At 35.9% G+C, this 16,339-nt stretch overlaps 1 protein-coding gene across 1 annotated transcript in view; it reads left to right on the top strand.

Moving 5' to 3' along the window:
- Window positions 1–3,071: 3,071 nt before the first annotated feature.
- The window catches only part of LOC121739508 (N(G),N(G)-dimethylarginine dimethylaminohydrolase 1), a 21,884-nt gene continuing 8,616 nt past the window's right edge, over window positions 3,072–16,339 (top strand). Inside the window, exon 1 of the mRNA XM_042132010.1 lies at window positions 3,072–3,522. Coding sequence (XP_041987944.1) covers window positions 3,262–3,522 — 261 coding nt within the window. The 5' untranslated portion in view covers window positions 3,072–3,261. The remainder of the gene's footprint in view (window positions 3,523–16,339) is intronic.

Here is a 16,339-nt window from a genome sequence, read left to right as displayed (position 1 = left end):
TGCTTACCCCAGTCAGATATTAATTAAGACTACTGTTGGCTTTAGACTCCATTTTGGAACGCGAGTTTGCTTGCACGATAAGAAACCCGTCATTGGCGTAACCAACCAGTATACAGAGCGGTGGAAGTGGAAGTCGGAAGACTTAACAAATCGTCGAATCCGATGTTCCTCTTAGGCGAAATTACCGATCTTTGAGGGCAGCCTCACGTTAAATCTTTGTCGTGTGTACACTGTCCTAATCGAAGCTTAGTTTGACCGTTAGAAAAGTAAGAATGTATTATGGAATAAATATTACGATAACACCCTCGATTTTTTAGTTTCAATAGTACCATCGGCCACCAAGCATGGTCGAAGACGCCGGATATATCTAATGAAATGGCGATCTTGTATTTAGTTTCCGATAAATTAACTATTTTTCTTACTTCTAACGCCGCGTCAACAGTCGATTTCCCGGCGGTGAAACCGTACTGTTGACTATGAAATTTAGGACCACCGGGTAGCAGGCGAGGTTCGTTAAGGCGTTCTAGTAGTTTACGAAAAATCGAAAAATCATTAGCGCCACATCATTGATAAAGGTAGCACTCGTACGTCTTCACAGCTCCCGCAGTGAGGTGCGATTGGTGCGAATGAAGCGTCTAACTCTTTAGAGTTAGCTATTAAGAAAGGTAGAATAATGTTTACATTATTCTACCTTTCTTAATAGCTTCCTAACTATGATGCTTAATGATTTAGTCAGTCGGAAGCCACATTTTTTGCGATTTAGTACACTAATTAGGATCCTAACTTTCTAAATGCTATTCCCCTCGACTAAATTTAGTTACTGAATCATTTAGACGTCTAAATTTAGTAAGGTGGAATAAGCGCTTTTTACACCGATATAAGGCTTTCCTCAAATCTCAATGCATTAAACGCACTGACGTCCATTATACATAACTAGCTGTTGCCGGCGACTTCGTTCGCGTGGACTTTAGTTTATAATAGTTGTTACCATATAATCGATTGAGTCGTTTATGCGCAAATCAGAAAAGTATATTGTGTGGGAAGCGCACATTTTTCTGGGACGAAAACATTCCTTGTCCCAGATTCAAATTAGTATCCCCAATTTCCATGCCAAATTTCATCAAAATAAATTAAAATATAGTTTAGGTGAGAATCATAAAAGTTTATTGTGCGGGAACCGTATATTTTCCGGGAAAAAAAGTATCCCTTGTCCTCCCCCGAGACTGAAAGTATTGCCATACCAAATTTCATCAAAATAGATTGAATAGCTTAGGTGATAATCATAAAAGTTTATTGTGCGGGAACCGCGCATTTTCCGGGACAAAATTAGTATTCCTTGTCCTTTCCCGAGACTCAAAGTATCTCCATACCAAATTCCATCTGAATAGATTGAATAGTTTACGCGCAAATCATAAAAGTATATAGGGCAGTAACTGTACATTTTTCCGGGACAAAATGTATTCTATGTTCTTTTTCGGGACTCAAAGTACCTTTATATAAAATTTCAGCAAAATGGGTCCAGCCGTTTACGCGTGATGTCGTGACCACGCGAAATATAACGTTCCGCGCAGCTTCACTCGCGTAAATTAGATATTTCACAGACAAATTAGTCCACAAAAAATAGCCTATGATCCTTCAAGTAGTCTACTTCTTATCAGTGCCAAATAACAGAAAAATTGCTCCAGTAGTTCGTGAGATAAGCCCTTTCAAATAATTTCCCCCGTTTTTCCCACATTTTCCTCCATTTGTTCGCTCCTATCAGTCTTAGCGTGATATTATATATTATATATTCCATTTATCAAGAAAGGCTATAGCCTTTCTTGATAAATGGGCTATCTAACACTAAAAGAATTTTTCAAATCGGACCAGTAGTTCCTGAGATTACCGCGTTCAATTATGCCATTTCAAATAATTTCTCCCGTTTTTCCCACACTTTCCTCTATTTCTTCGCTCCTATTAGTCTTAGCGCAATAAAATATAGCCTATAGCCTTTCTTGATAAATAGGCTATATAACACTGAAATAATTTTTCAAATCAAACCAGTAGTTCCTGAGATTAGCGCGTTCAAATAAGCCCTTTCAAATAATTTCCCCCCGTTTTTTCCACACTTTCCTCTATTTCTACGCTGCTATTAGTATTAGCGTGATAAAATATAGCATATAGCCTTCCTCGATAAATGGGCTATTAAACACTGAAAGATTTTTTTAAATCGGACCAGTAGTTCCTGAGATAAGCGCGTTCAAACAAACAAACAAACTAACAAACTCTTCCGCTTTATAATATTAGTATAGATATAAGTACGCTCACTGACCTCCATTGTACAAGTACAGTATGCTGGAGTTGGACTTATGATACTCACTTGCTTTTTGTGCTAATTTAAAGCGGAATCAGCGCCCCTAATGCGGAGAAAGAGAACTAAATCAGAGGTAAATTGCAAATGGCCGCTTAATAGATATTGGTTGTCATCGTGTTTTTTTAAACTTCTTGTTGTCATCGCATAATATTAAATCGTTTTTGGCATCTGAACTGCCCCGGGCCCCGGGGCAGGGTGGGTCGACAGGATACGAAAACAGCCGAAGTTTAAATTAAGAACATTAACTATGTACGGTCACACGATATTGCACTAGTGCAATATGTAGTAAAATTATGTTTTAATTTAAACTTCGGATGTATCCGTATCCTGTTGGCCCATCCTGCCCCGGGGCAGTTCAGATGCCGAAAACGCTATTAGTTCCAACTTCCAAGTATTCTCACTACTGCTTTTTTTCTTCCCCCGCAATGGGGGCGCTGATTCCGCTTCAAATAGGCACAACTCCTAACTAGTCTAAACAAAGTACCAAGGTCAAAATTTCTGTTTTTGACTTTTCTAAGCAGACCCCCATTTTGGCCATTCACACTGGCTATTATAGCCTATTGTGCTTTTAAATAGCCAAGAAGCGTTTGACTCAAGTTTAACTTTTGAGTATCACTGAGACGAAGAAGAAGAATGGTGTCAACACAAGTGTCAAAATTGTCAAAATGTCAACACTCAACAGTGAACAGTTGAAACTTGAAGCAAATTTTTATACGAATCCAACAGCGATCTTTTCTAAAAATATTTTGGATTTATAACACTTGAGCAACACTAAACGATTTTCATATGTGTTTTCATATGTAATACTTTTGATGTTCTTATATTATTTTGCAAATGTGTATAATTTCATAGGACGATAGTGTGGATGAAAAATAATTGTTTTACTCGGGCGTCGTCTAGCCACAAAAATGGATTTTAAAATGCATGAGTACACTCACGCTGTAGTCGGAAAAGTTACACCTTTACTTATTACCGATAAAGCGGACAGCAACGATGCTAGACGCCAATACGACTGCTACTTGCGCTTGCTATCGGAATTAAATTTGGAGCTAACAGAACTGGCTACAAACCTCTTCTTCCCCGATAACGTTATTCTAGAAGACTTAGCTATAGTCTGCCATGGTATCGTGCTTCTGCCTAAGCCTAGGTCGGACTCCGAGGGACAATTGGTGAGTGTGATTGTTGTAGTTATAATTTTGACCATAGATAACTTACTCATCGCGTCTATCTTTTAAATACCTACATGGGTAGAGTGAAAACAGCTATTAGTAGTAGATGTTAAGTCTGTCTATCCCAGATCTTCTCTATATGTAAGATTGGGTGAGAAAGCTGTATGAATCCCATCTGTCACGCTAGTGTTGTAGTTGGACAAATAGTGAGAAAAGAATGAATTCATTTTGGCAAACCCCTTTTGTTATTGCTCTATTGCTTATTTGCTATGTCTCTAGGAACTCCTGAACCTTTAAAGATAAAAGTTTGGAAATTGCAGCATCGCTTAGATAAGTGCAAGCACTTACCACAATTTCGCTTATGGTAACATAATGTGAATAGTTAACATTCATAGTGGTTATTTACGCATAAAGCCTTTTCTTATAGATAACTAAAATTATTATTTTTAACAAAAAATTTAAACCAACTTCCAAGGTAAAAACAATAATAACATCCTTATAATATGAACTAAAAAGTATTAAGGCCCTGTATTCCCAAAAACGGTTAATTTTCAACATTTGAAAGTGACAGTAGACACAAAAATATAGTAATTTAAATTCTGAAAAAAATATATGTGTCAGTTAAGGATCTAACACAGTGGAATTTATATTCCATTACACAATATCATGAACTTCACTTGATAGAAAAAAATCCCAAACTTACCTCTTCTTTTAACGAATTTTCCATACTATGTCCAAATTATTTGGAATTTTCAGATAATTTTTGCACTGAATTAAAGACAAAGAATATATCTAATATATCTAGGGCGATTCGTTTTTTTGACTCGATTTAATTGATGTATAAAAAAACGAGGATCAAAAAACTATAAAATAGCAGGTGCAAAGGTTCGGCTGGTACGCTTTCAGTCACACACTTTGCACCTGCTATTTTATAGTTTATATAAAAATGAGTCGCTGAATGTGTTGCTAAACGCAAAACTCGAGAACCGCTGAACGGATTGGGCTAATTTTAGTCTTAAAATATTCGTAGAAGTCCAGGGAAGGTTTTTAAGTGACACGAAGTTCACCGGGACAGCTAGTAGTTTATAAATATACCAGATATAGCTGAATCTTCAGTCTGCCAGAATATTTGAAACTTTTGTAACTGGCACTGACTTCAAAATTATGAAGACTGAGTACAGAAATAGTTGAGTTTTAGCCGAATACGGAAAAAGGAAAAATTATTTAATACTTTTTAGTTCATATTATAAGAATGTTATTATTGTTTTTACCTTGGAAGTCGGTTTTAATTTTTTGTTAAAAATAATAATTTCACTCTTTTTAGTTACCTAGTAAACTATTGCGTACTATACGTAGAATAATTAATACACCTGTATATTATTCTACGTATCTTATTACAAGCTCACCGGTGACACAATAGAATAACAATAGATTTCCAAGAATCCACGATCGAAGGATTAAAATGAGTATAATCAGTAAAAACCGTTTCGGAGGAGTAAGGTAACTAACATTGTGACACAAGAATTTTAAATAATTTATGAAGATAAGAAGATGTACTTATTTATTGTATTAAGGCCCGATTCGACCAAACTTGAAGTTACACAAGTATAACTATCATGAGAATAATTTTACTCCTTTAATTTACTCTAGGGTATTATCGTTAGCATTTTACCAAGGTACTCAAAGAGTATGAAATAAAATGTCAATTATAGTTCACAATGACACCGACCGTGACAGTTGAACCCTGTTGTGCAACTATTCTCAGTTTAATATTTACTCCACCAAAATAGCCCTGTAAATATTTACTTCCGTGTAATTACCTCATTCTTGGATTAGAAGTTGGAAAAACGCAAAACCAGCTTACTCTTAGATTAGGAGACAGTTATACTCGAGTAAAATTTTACTCCAGTTTGGTCAATCCGCCCTAAATATTAATATTATAAGACACTTATTTAAAGGGTCAGTTGTAAATTACAGTTTTGGTAAGTTAAAAATTATAAATGGCACGTGTAATAACTAGTTTAGCAGTTAAAACTAAGCAGTAAAGTAAACAAATATGAGTTGTGAAAAATAATGAAATGGATCATTGAAAACATTATTGAACAGTAAAATAATTCAATGAGCGGTAAAAATTAATGAATGAGCGGTTACGAGCAGTGGGCAGTAACGAATCGGAAATTGTCAGTAAGAAATCTCATTCTAAGCAGCTTTTTAAACAATGAGGTGGTAAAATATAATAAAATCGGCCAAGTGCGAGTCGAACTCGCCCATGGAGGGTACCGTACCGTTATAAAGCGAAAGTAAGACGGTCGCCGGCTGCTGCCGCAGCACGCTCGCTCCGCTTGCTCGGCTTCCTTTGTGTTGTGGTCTAAGTTCTAACCTAACCTACTCTTGGACTTTCTGGATTGTGTTTGGTTTTGTTTTAGCGGGGCGCTGCGCCCCCCGGCACCCCCTTTCCCGCTACGGTATCCGTGGTTAAGTAGGCCTTCTGTTAAGTCGTTATCAAACCGCTCACTCCATCATTTTTATCTCTCATTCAGTTATTGGACTGCTCAATTATTTTTTTATTACTGTCCATGTTTTACAGTCGTAATAATTAATCAACCGCCATAAAATTAAATAAATGCTCAATATTTTTTTAAACTGATTATAATAACATCTCAAATATTTAAATAACTGCTCAAAAAATTAGTTCCCATATTAAAATAAACGTACTTATCCTAAAACGTATATAAACTACACTAGCTCTTGCCCGCGACTTCGTCCGCGTGGACTTCAGTTTGTAGCGCGCGGTGTCAACAAAATTGGTGTCAAAAGCTTTTTAAAACCCTGGTACCCCTTAAATCAAAATACCCAAAACAGCCGTGCAGTGTGCACATAATATATATATATTTTTTAATTAAACTTTTTTATAAGTAACAAATTTTAAAGCTTATTTATCTTTACACAACTTAGCTGCATTACACAACTTTAGCTTTACCCATAAACTTTTTAGTATTTATTACATAAAGTTAATATACCTGTAGGTATTAACTTTATGATTTACTGGCTGTTGCCCGCGACTTCGTCCGCGTTAGTAAAGTAGATCACGTCCCAAGTATTATTTATTGTACAAAAATATTCAATGTACACCATTGACTTTCCTACGATTTTATTATATATAGATGTTCCGCGCGGTGTCGCGTGCATTATTTAGGAATTTCACGCGACCGTACATTTTTCCGTAAAAAAATAGCCTATGTCCCTTAACGTGGTCTATTCTTCATGTTTGCCAAATAACATAAAAATTGCGCCAGTAGTTCTTAAGCATCTTAAGATAATAAGCAATTTCATATAATTTCCCGCGTTTTTTCCACATGTTCCTCTATTTATTCGCTCCTATTAGTTGTAGAATAATAAAATATAGCCTATAGCCTTTCCCGATAAATAGGCTATCTAACACTGAAAGATTTTTTCAAATCGGACTAGCAGTTCCTGAGATTAGCGCGTTCAAATAAGCCCTTTCAAATAATTTCCCCCTGTTTTTTCCACACTTTCCTCTATTTCTTCGTTCCTATTAGTCTTAGCGTGATAAAATATAGCTTATAGCCTTCCTCGATCAATGGGCTATCTAACACTGAAAGAATTTTTCAAATCGGACTAGTAGTTCCTGAGATTAGCGCGTTCAAATAAGCCCTTTCAAATAATTTCCCCCCGTTTTTTCCACATTTTCCTCTATTTCTTCGTTTCTATTAGTCTTAGCGTGATAAAATGTAGCCTATAGCCTTCCTCGATAAATGGGCTATCTAACACTGAAAGAATTTTTCAAATCGGACCAGTAGTTTCTGAGATTAGCGTTCAAACAAACAAACAAACAAACAAACTAACAAACTCTGCAGAATTATAATATTAGTATAGATTATTCGTAGGCTGTTGTTTCTGATATCTTTGTTGGTAGGTGAGTTATTTAATAACGTGTATAACAATTGAAAGAATCGAAAATTTACCTACTTTCGCTCTATAACAGTACGGAACCCTTTGTGCGCGAGTCCGACTCGCACTTGGCCATTTTTTTTTTGGGTGTATTTCGTTTAGGTTTCTATTTTTTTCTTTGCACAGTGCAAAACGAAACTTGAACTAGTATTATATTATTATTGCTTATGTTATAAAAATTTTAATAAATGAAAAGGTTAAGACAATTATTATTTATTACGGTAATGTAATCTATGTACATTATAATTTATGGTTAGCTTGTCTTTGTCTAGCACAGTGCAAAACGAAACTTGAATTATTATTTCTTATTGTAATAATGTATAAAATAACTTTGATTAATTTTATGGTACAGGAGAAATATTTTATGTCTTTGGAGTTAAGGTTGAATTTGTTATTTTCAATTTATGTGACAGTGGTGACCTTGACGCGACGTGGTAATGATGATGATGATGATGACGATGATGAAGATGGATGTAATTTGCATAGGAGCATATGCTTTCAGTTCTTAAAACAACGCCGAAACCACCAAACTCGTATCTATTAGGAATTTGTAGTTCTCTTAGTATCTTCGGAACCATAGTATACCTTGGTGCCAAATCTTGCGTTTTGGTAGCATATGCTTAGGATACTTCTCATAAAATCAAAATCACCATATGTTTCCTTATAAAGTTTGAGGAGTTCCCTCGAGTAATGGATCCCATCATCAGGTCACCATTTTTGTGACCATGGTACCAAATTGGAGTGAAACCTAATACAACAAAACAATTTTTTTAAATCGGTTCACAAACGAGTAATCGTTGAACATACAAAAATAAAAATAAAAAAATAAAAAATCTCCACAGCCGAACACACAGCCTCCTCCTTTTTGGAAGTCGGTTAAAGAGTGAAATTATTATTTTTAACAAAAAATTAAAACCGACTTCCAAGGTAAAAACAATAATAATATGAACTAAAAAGTACTAAATAACTCTTACTCTTTAATATTGCCTTTTTCAGAATTCGTCCAAATCTCAACTATTTCTGTACATACTACAGTCTTCATTATTTTGAAGTCGGTACCAGCTAATTTAATCGTGAGTTCAGTCAATGTCAGAATATCTGAAACTTTTGGGACTGGTAATAATAATGATGATGATGATATTTCGCTGTTTTTAATCTTAATTTCGTATAAACATTACGAAAGTAGTGATCTATCCCTACTTGAGCCCTTTTATATTATGATACCCATGATATTGCTTTAAAAATAATATTCCCCTATCTTGGATGAGCCGCCATATTGGATGTAGAATGACATTAAATTCGTTTTCGAGTTGCTCTCGATGAGCCCTTTCATTTGATACTGATATTGCAGAAGTGCATTAAAAATAACTATTCCCCTATCTGCGATGAGCCGCCATATTGGATGTAGAATGACATTACATTCGTTTCCGAGGTCTCAATGAGCCCTTTCATTTGATAGTTACTACTATCTGAGATAATCTAAACCAAAGGTACCTGCGAAGGTTCAAAAATACGACGAAACGTTTCGAGAAAAGGTAGGTACTAGGTAATGCCCTTCGCTTGGCTCGCCTTTGCGGAGGCACTACCTAGATCACCAGTGCTTGATTGATTCTTGATGAAATAATTGTTTTTTGTAGTATCATTAATTGTCACAAATTTTTAAAGCCGTAGCCCGTAGCCCATTAAAAAAAATCGTATACAAACTTTGACCCTCCTAACCCCCCTTTTGACCCATTACAACCCCCCCCCCCTATAACCCTTTTTTTTCAGTTTAAAAGTACATCGCTTATGTCCTTTCTCAGGCTCTAGACTAGTGTACAAAATTTCGTTACAATTGATTCAGTACAGTTTTGGCATGAAAGCAAGACAGACGGACAGACAGACAGAGGTACGCGTTTATAATATTAGTATGGAAGTATGGATGTAATAATAACAACAAATATAAGCGACAGCGAAATCAATACATCCGCGCAAGTTCCGATCTATTTAAAATAACAGACTCTCAAAGTGGAAAGGGAAAGAAAAACACCACAAAATTATTCAAAACTAGACGACGCTCGCAACGGAGTGGCGCTATAATTCGATTGTCGCGCGTGAACCGTACATTTTTCCGAGACAAAAAATATCCTGTGTCCTCTTTTCCCGGGCCTCAAAGTATCTCCATACCCAGCAAAATTGGGTAACAGACAGACATACGGACAGACTTACTTTCGCATTTATAATATTAATATGAATTTACGAAGCTCACGCAAGCCAAGCCAGATACTCTCTTTGCACGCTTGTGCTTGTGGACCCAGCCCAGCTAAGTTATTGGTGGATATCGTACATGTACATTCGAGAGTTTCGCTAAGTGATCTTGAAAAGGTTTGTGCGTATTTTTTTTTTCAACGCCCCGTGGTCCAGTGACTTAGAGCGTGGCCCTGCATGGTTAGAAAAATGCAGGCTGATCACAGATTGTCTGACAAGTAAGATGATCCATGCGTCGAATGAGCATGTAAAAAGTCGGTCCTGAGCCTGATCTTTTCCCACTCGCCAGTCGTGTCGGTCATCCGTTCCACTAGGTTATGAGAGTAAAGGAAACGAGAGAGTGCTCCCCAACTAGCAAAATTTGGTTACACTCTTACAGCATACTTACAGAACGCTATAGAGTCGTATTTGGCGCACCTAACAAGAGAATTCGCACGTAGTGTTAACTTATAACGCGCTTACCGAATACCGAGAATTATTTTAGACTTTTCTTATAATAGTTGGGGAGGGGAAGAGGGGATTTCGGGAGTAGCTCGAGCGTGTCAGATTAAGCTTGCATAGGCTTCTTCTTCTGACATGTGTCTAGTTATCATGGTATAGAAATCAGATTTCGATCTAACGAAGCCTTAAAGAAAAAATATAAAGAAGATAGAGAATGGGTGCTAAGCTAAGTACAGAAAAATTATAACGTGACCTGAAAAGAAAAAAAACCTTAAAAAAAGAAACGAAATCCCACCAAAACATGAAATGTAATGAAGCCAAGCAAAATATTGCATAGCTATGCAATAGTAAATAAAAGTCGTAAAAAGTTTTCAGATCACATTCAGGCCAAGCCTTCAACTTATTTTGTAATTTAAGTCAACATTCAGTAAATGTATCAATAGATATCTTTATTTTATAATTATTATAGTGGCTTGGCAATCCAAGTGTGTGTGCAGTACACAAGATCTTGTGTACTGCACACACACTTGGACACTATAAAATTACGATGTAACCGGCCACCGTCACCGAAATCGGTGCGGGAGTTACTAGGTATATAATGTGTTTTAGTTGTGACTTGTGGCTCATCCATACTAATATTATAAATGCGAAAGTATCTCTGTCTGTCTGTCTGTCTGTCTGTCTGTCTCGCTTTCACGCCAAAACTACTGAACCGATTGCAATGAAATTTTGTACATAGTTATTCTAGAGTCTGAGAAAGGACATAGGCTACATTTTGATGTGGGAAAATATCTTATTTCCATGAAATTATCGATGAAAATTAATTCGCATTGCGCGTGGCCAGCGCTCATCCCGGGGGTCCTGGGTTCGAGTCCCGCAGGCGGAACAAAAAGTTTTCAATGTTCCTGGGTCTTGGATGTGTATTAAAATAATATTTCAAAAATCTTAAATATATTTTATGTATAATATTATAAAAAATCCAGAAATATATCGATGCAATGAACATCTTAGTTCTAATACGACTCAACAGATGGCGTTTTATTTTTTACTTAATTGTAACATAGAACTAATCATACTTATAATTAGTTATTATGTTTTTGTTTATAGTTTTTAATACGTTAGAATAATATGTTTAGTAATATTATCACTTGGTATAATAATAATCAATCTATCTTATCTTATAGAACTCATACTGCATTTCTAATATAATATATTAGAAATGCATGCATTATGAATGAATGAATGAATATACTTTATTGCGCACATCACAGTTACAAACACACACATAAAATAAAGAACATTTATAATGAAGAGTTGACAACAGAAGGCGCTAAATAAAGGAGTTCGAGTGTACCATGTTGGCCTGTATTCCATCCAGAAAATATATCAATGCAATGAACATTTTAATCTATACTAATATTATAAATGCGAAAGTATCTCTGTCTGTCTGTCTGTCTGTCTGTCTGTCTGTCTCGCTTTCACGCCAAAACTACTGAACCGATTGCAATGAAATTTTGTACACAGTTATTCTAGAGTCTGAGAAAGGACATAGGCTACATTTTGATGTGGGAAAATATCTTATTTCCATGAAAATATCGATGAAAATTACTTCGCATTGCGCGTGGCCAGCGCTCATCCCGGGGGTCCTGGGTTCGAGTCCCGCAGGCGGAACAAAAAGTTTTCAATGTTCCTGGGTCTTGGATGTGTATTAAAATAATATTTCAAAAATCTTAATTATATTTTATGTATAATATTATAAAAAATCCAGAAATATATCGACGCGATGCAATGAACATTTTAGTTCTAATACGATTCAACAGATGGCGCTTTTTTTTTTTACTTCGTTGTAACATAGAACTAATCATACTTATTAGTTATTATGTTTTTGTTTATAGTTTTTAATACGTTAGAATATTATGTTTAATAATATTATCACTTGCTATAATGATAATCAATCTATCTTATCTTATAGAACTCCTACTGCATTTCTAAGGAGTTCGAGTGTGTTGTGTTGGCCTATATTCCATCCAGAAAATATTTTTACATTTTAATTCTAATATATGAAAACAGATGGCGCTTAATTTTTTACTTCATTATTATAACAGAACTAATCATACCTACTTTATTATATATTATTGTTTTTATTCATAACTAGCTGTTGCCCGCGACTTATAAATACTGCGAAATATACTGCGAAAGTATCTCTGTCTGTCTGTCTGTCTGTCTGTCTGTCTGCCTGTCTGTCTCGCTTTCACGCCAAAACTACTGAATAGATTGCAATGAAATTTTGTACACAGTTATTCTAGAGTCTGAGAAAGGACATAGGCTACATTTTGATGTGGGAAAATATCTTATTTCCATGAAAATATCGATGAAAATTACTTCGCATTGCGCGTGGCCAGCGCTCATCCCGGGGGTCCTGGGTTCGAGTCCCGCAGGCGGAACAAAAAGTTTTCAATGTTCCTGGGTCTTGGATGTGTATTAAAATAATATTTCAAAAATCTTAAATATATTTTATGTATAATATTATAAAAAATCCAGAAATATATCGACGCGATGCAATGAACATTTTAGTTCTAATACGATTCAACAGATGGCGCTTTTTTTTTTTACTTCGTTGTAACATAGAACTAATCATACTTATTAGTTGTTATGTTTTTGTTTATAGTTTTTAATACGTTAGAATATTATGTTTAATAATGTTATCACTTGCTATAATAATAATCAATCTATCTTATCTTATAGAACTCCTACTGCATTTCTAAGGAGTTCGAGTGTGTTGTGTTGGCCTATATTCCATCCAGAAAATATATCAATGCAGTCAACATTTTAATTCTAATATATGAAAACAGATGGCGCTTTATTTTTTACTTCATTATTATAACAGAACTAATCATACCTACTTTATTATATACTAGCTGTTGCCCGTGACTTCGTCCGCGTGGACTTCAGTTTATAGCGCGCGATGTCAACAAAATTGGTGTCAAAAGCTTTTATAAAAAAACCCTGGTACCCATTAAATCAATACAGCTGTGCAGTGTGCAAACAATAAGTACTTCATTTTTGTATGTTAAACTTTATATATTATGCCAAATTTTAAAGCTTATTTAGCCCCCCAATTACACAACTTTACCCATAAACTATTTATCATTGATAGGTTTAGCCCCAATTTCACCAACGTCTGTTAGTGTTAACAGCTTTTTAAAATATCCTGTCTTCTCTTTCATTCATATGAAAAACGAAACAGCTAACGTGATACTAATTCGAGCATTAACTTTAACAGTCGTTGGTGAAATTTGGTCTTAAGGTTACGTCACTGCCTGCACAGATAAAGTACTGAGTTATTTAATACCGTAGAATAGATATAACAATCGAAAAAAATCGAGACTTAAATGTAAGATGATACCACCTCTTATAGAAAGACTTTTGAGCAAGCGTCAGCGCGATGTAGAAGACGCACGGCGCCATCTATTATGAATTTTTTGAACAAATTTACGACCCTTACAACCCTTTTTTCCAGTAAAAAAGTAGCCTATGTCCTTTCTCAGGCTTTAGACTATCAGTATACAAAATTTCATTACAATCAGTTCGGTAGTTTTGGCGTTTGGCGTGAAAGCGAGACTGACAGACAGAGATACTTTCGCATTCATAATATTAGTACAGATTATGTGCACACTGCACAGCTGTTTTTGGGTATTTTGATTAATTAAGGGCCGCGCTACACCGGAATGGCAGCGGCGAGGCGAGCACTTTCAGCGCTGCCATTCCGGTGTAGCGCGCTGCGCGGCCCTAAGAGGGGTACCACTTACCAGGGTTTTAAAAAGTTTTTAAATTTGACACAAATTTTGTTGACACCGCGCGCTATAAACTAAAGTCCACGCGGACGAAGTCGCGGGCAACAGCTAGTTCTAATATATGAAAACAGATGGCGTTTTATTTTTTACTTCATTATTGTAACAGAACTAATCATACCTACTTTATTATATTTTGTTTTTATTCATAACTAGCTGTTGCCCGCAACTTCGTCCGCGTGGACTTTAGTTTGTTGTGCGCGGTGTCAACAAAATTTGTGTTAAATTTAAAAACTTTTTAAAACCCTGGTAACTGGTACCCCTCTTAGGGCCGCGCTACACCGGAATGGCAGCGCTGAAAGTGCTCGCCTCGCCGCTGCCATTCCGGTGTAGCGCGGCCCTTAATTAATCAAAATACCCAAAAACAGCTGTGCAGTGTGCACATAATCTATACTAATATTATAAATGCGAAAGTATCTCTGTCTGTCTGTCTGTCTGTCTGTCAGTCTCGCTTTCACGCCAAGCGCCAAAACTACCGAACTGATTGTAATGAAATTTTGTATACAGATAGTCTAAAGCCTGAGAAAGCACATTGGCTACTTTTTTTACTGAAAAAAAAGGGTTGTAAGGAGGTGAAAATGAGTAAATTTGTTCAAATTAAGTTAGTTCCAAAAATTCATAATAGATGGCGCCGTGCGTCTTCTACATCGCGCTGACGCTTGCTCAAAAGTCTTTCTATAAGAGGTGGTATCATCTTCCATCTAAGTTTCGATTTTTTTCGATTGTTGATCTTTTCTACGGTAGGTATTAAATAACTCAGTACTTTATCTGTGCAGTGACGTAACCTTAAACCTATCAATGATAAATAGTTTATGGGTAAAGTTGTGTAATTGGGGGGCTAAATAAGCTTTAAAATTTGGCATAAAATATAAAGTTTAATATAAAAAAATGAAATACTTATTGTGTGCACACTGGACAGCTGTATTGATTTAAGGGGTACCAGGGTTTTTTTATAAAAGCATTTGACACCAATTTTGTTGACATCGCGCGCTATAAACTGAAGTCCACGCGGACGAAGTTGCGGGCAACAGCTAGTGAATGTATATATCATGCTACGAATAATAAAAACTAAGGAATCGTGACTCCCACACTATTACCGTTATAAATTTGGTTCCTTTTGATCTGTCATGTAACGTCAGCCTAGTACCGCTCAAGGTCACCTAAATATTGCAAATGTATTGAAATGTGTACGGTACCTAAGGTGTACTTTTTTGACAAGTATTGTGGAGCATGTTTTTTGACGGAGTTACTTATTATTCGTAGATATCATGTAACCGTTTCTCATTTGCAGTAATTAACCTAGTTATTATAATTTGCTTAATAAGCTCAATTTATCCAAGGTTGGTCCCATTGGTGCTATGCCTGACTCATACTTCGTGTCACTTTAAAACCTTCCCTGGACTTGTACGAATATTTTAAGACTAAAATTAGCCCAACCCGTTCAGCCGTTTTCGAGTTTTAGCGTTACTAACATATTTGAAAATCCATTTTTATATATTTGACTTTTAAGTATTATCACAAATCTTTGTATGGGAGTATAGAAATGTGTTGTTTTTAGACTTCAGGAAATTTTAATTTTTTTTTTAATTTTTCTCTCCGTAAGAACCATCCTCGTACTTCAAGGAATATTTTTTAAAAAGAATTAGCGAAATCGGTCCAACCGTTCTCGAGTTATGCGCTTAGCAACGCTTTCAGCGACTCATTTTTAACCCCCGACAAAAGAGGGGTGTTATAAATTTGACGTGTCACGTGTCTGTCTGTCTGTTTGTCTGTGTGTGTATCTGTCCGTGGCATCGTAGCATCCAAACGGGTGGACCGATTTTGATCTAGTTTTTTTTGTTTGAAAGCTGACACGATCGAGAGTGTTCTTAGCTATAATTCATCATCATCAGCCTCCTCAGTGCTCGACAATCAGGGTTTATCTGGTTCATGAAAGGCCTTTAGCAACTTGTAGTTGTGTGATGGGTTTTATATTTCATTCTAGTTCGTAACATTTGTGAATATACAATATAAGTATACACATAATAATGGAAAGTTGACCTAGTGCTGCAGCATCACCTGGTAATCGATAGGATATCCAATTCCTTGCCAACTTAGAGCAGAGGTTTCGTGTTTGGGCTCATTTTAATTGCGACAACCAGTAAGAAGTAGATAAAGTATAAACAGTAAATATTTACATGCTGCTGCTGCAGCATCACCTGGATTCTATATAGCTTCGTATGAACCCAAAGTGGAGGTTTTATGTTTGGGCTCATATTAACGGCCTCATCGAAAAGGACATTGATAAGTAGATGGTAATCATGAGA

Source organism: Aricia agestis, chromosome Z (assembly GCF_905147365.1).
Source record: "Aricia agestis chromosome Z, ilAriAges1.1, whole genome shotgun sequence".
NCBI classification, from domain to species: domain Eukaryota; kingdom Metazoa; phylum Arthropoda; class Insecta; order Lepidoptera; family Lycaenidae; genus Aricia; species Aricia agestis.
The sequence above is the reverse complement of the archived record's forward strand: the minus strand, read 5'-3'. Positions and strand labels throughout refer to the sequence as shown.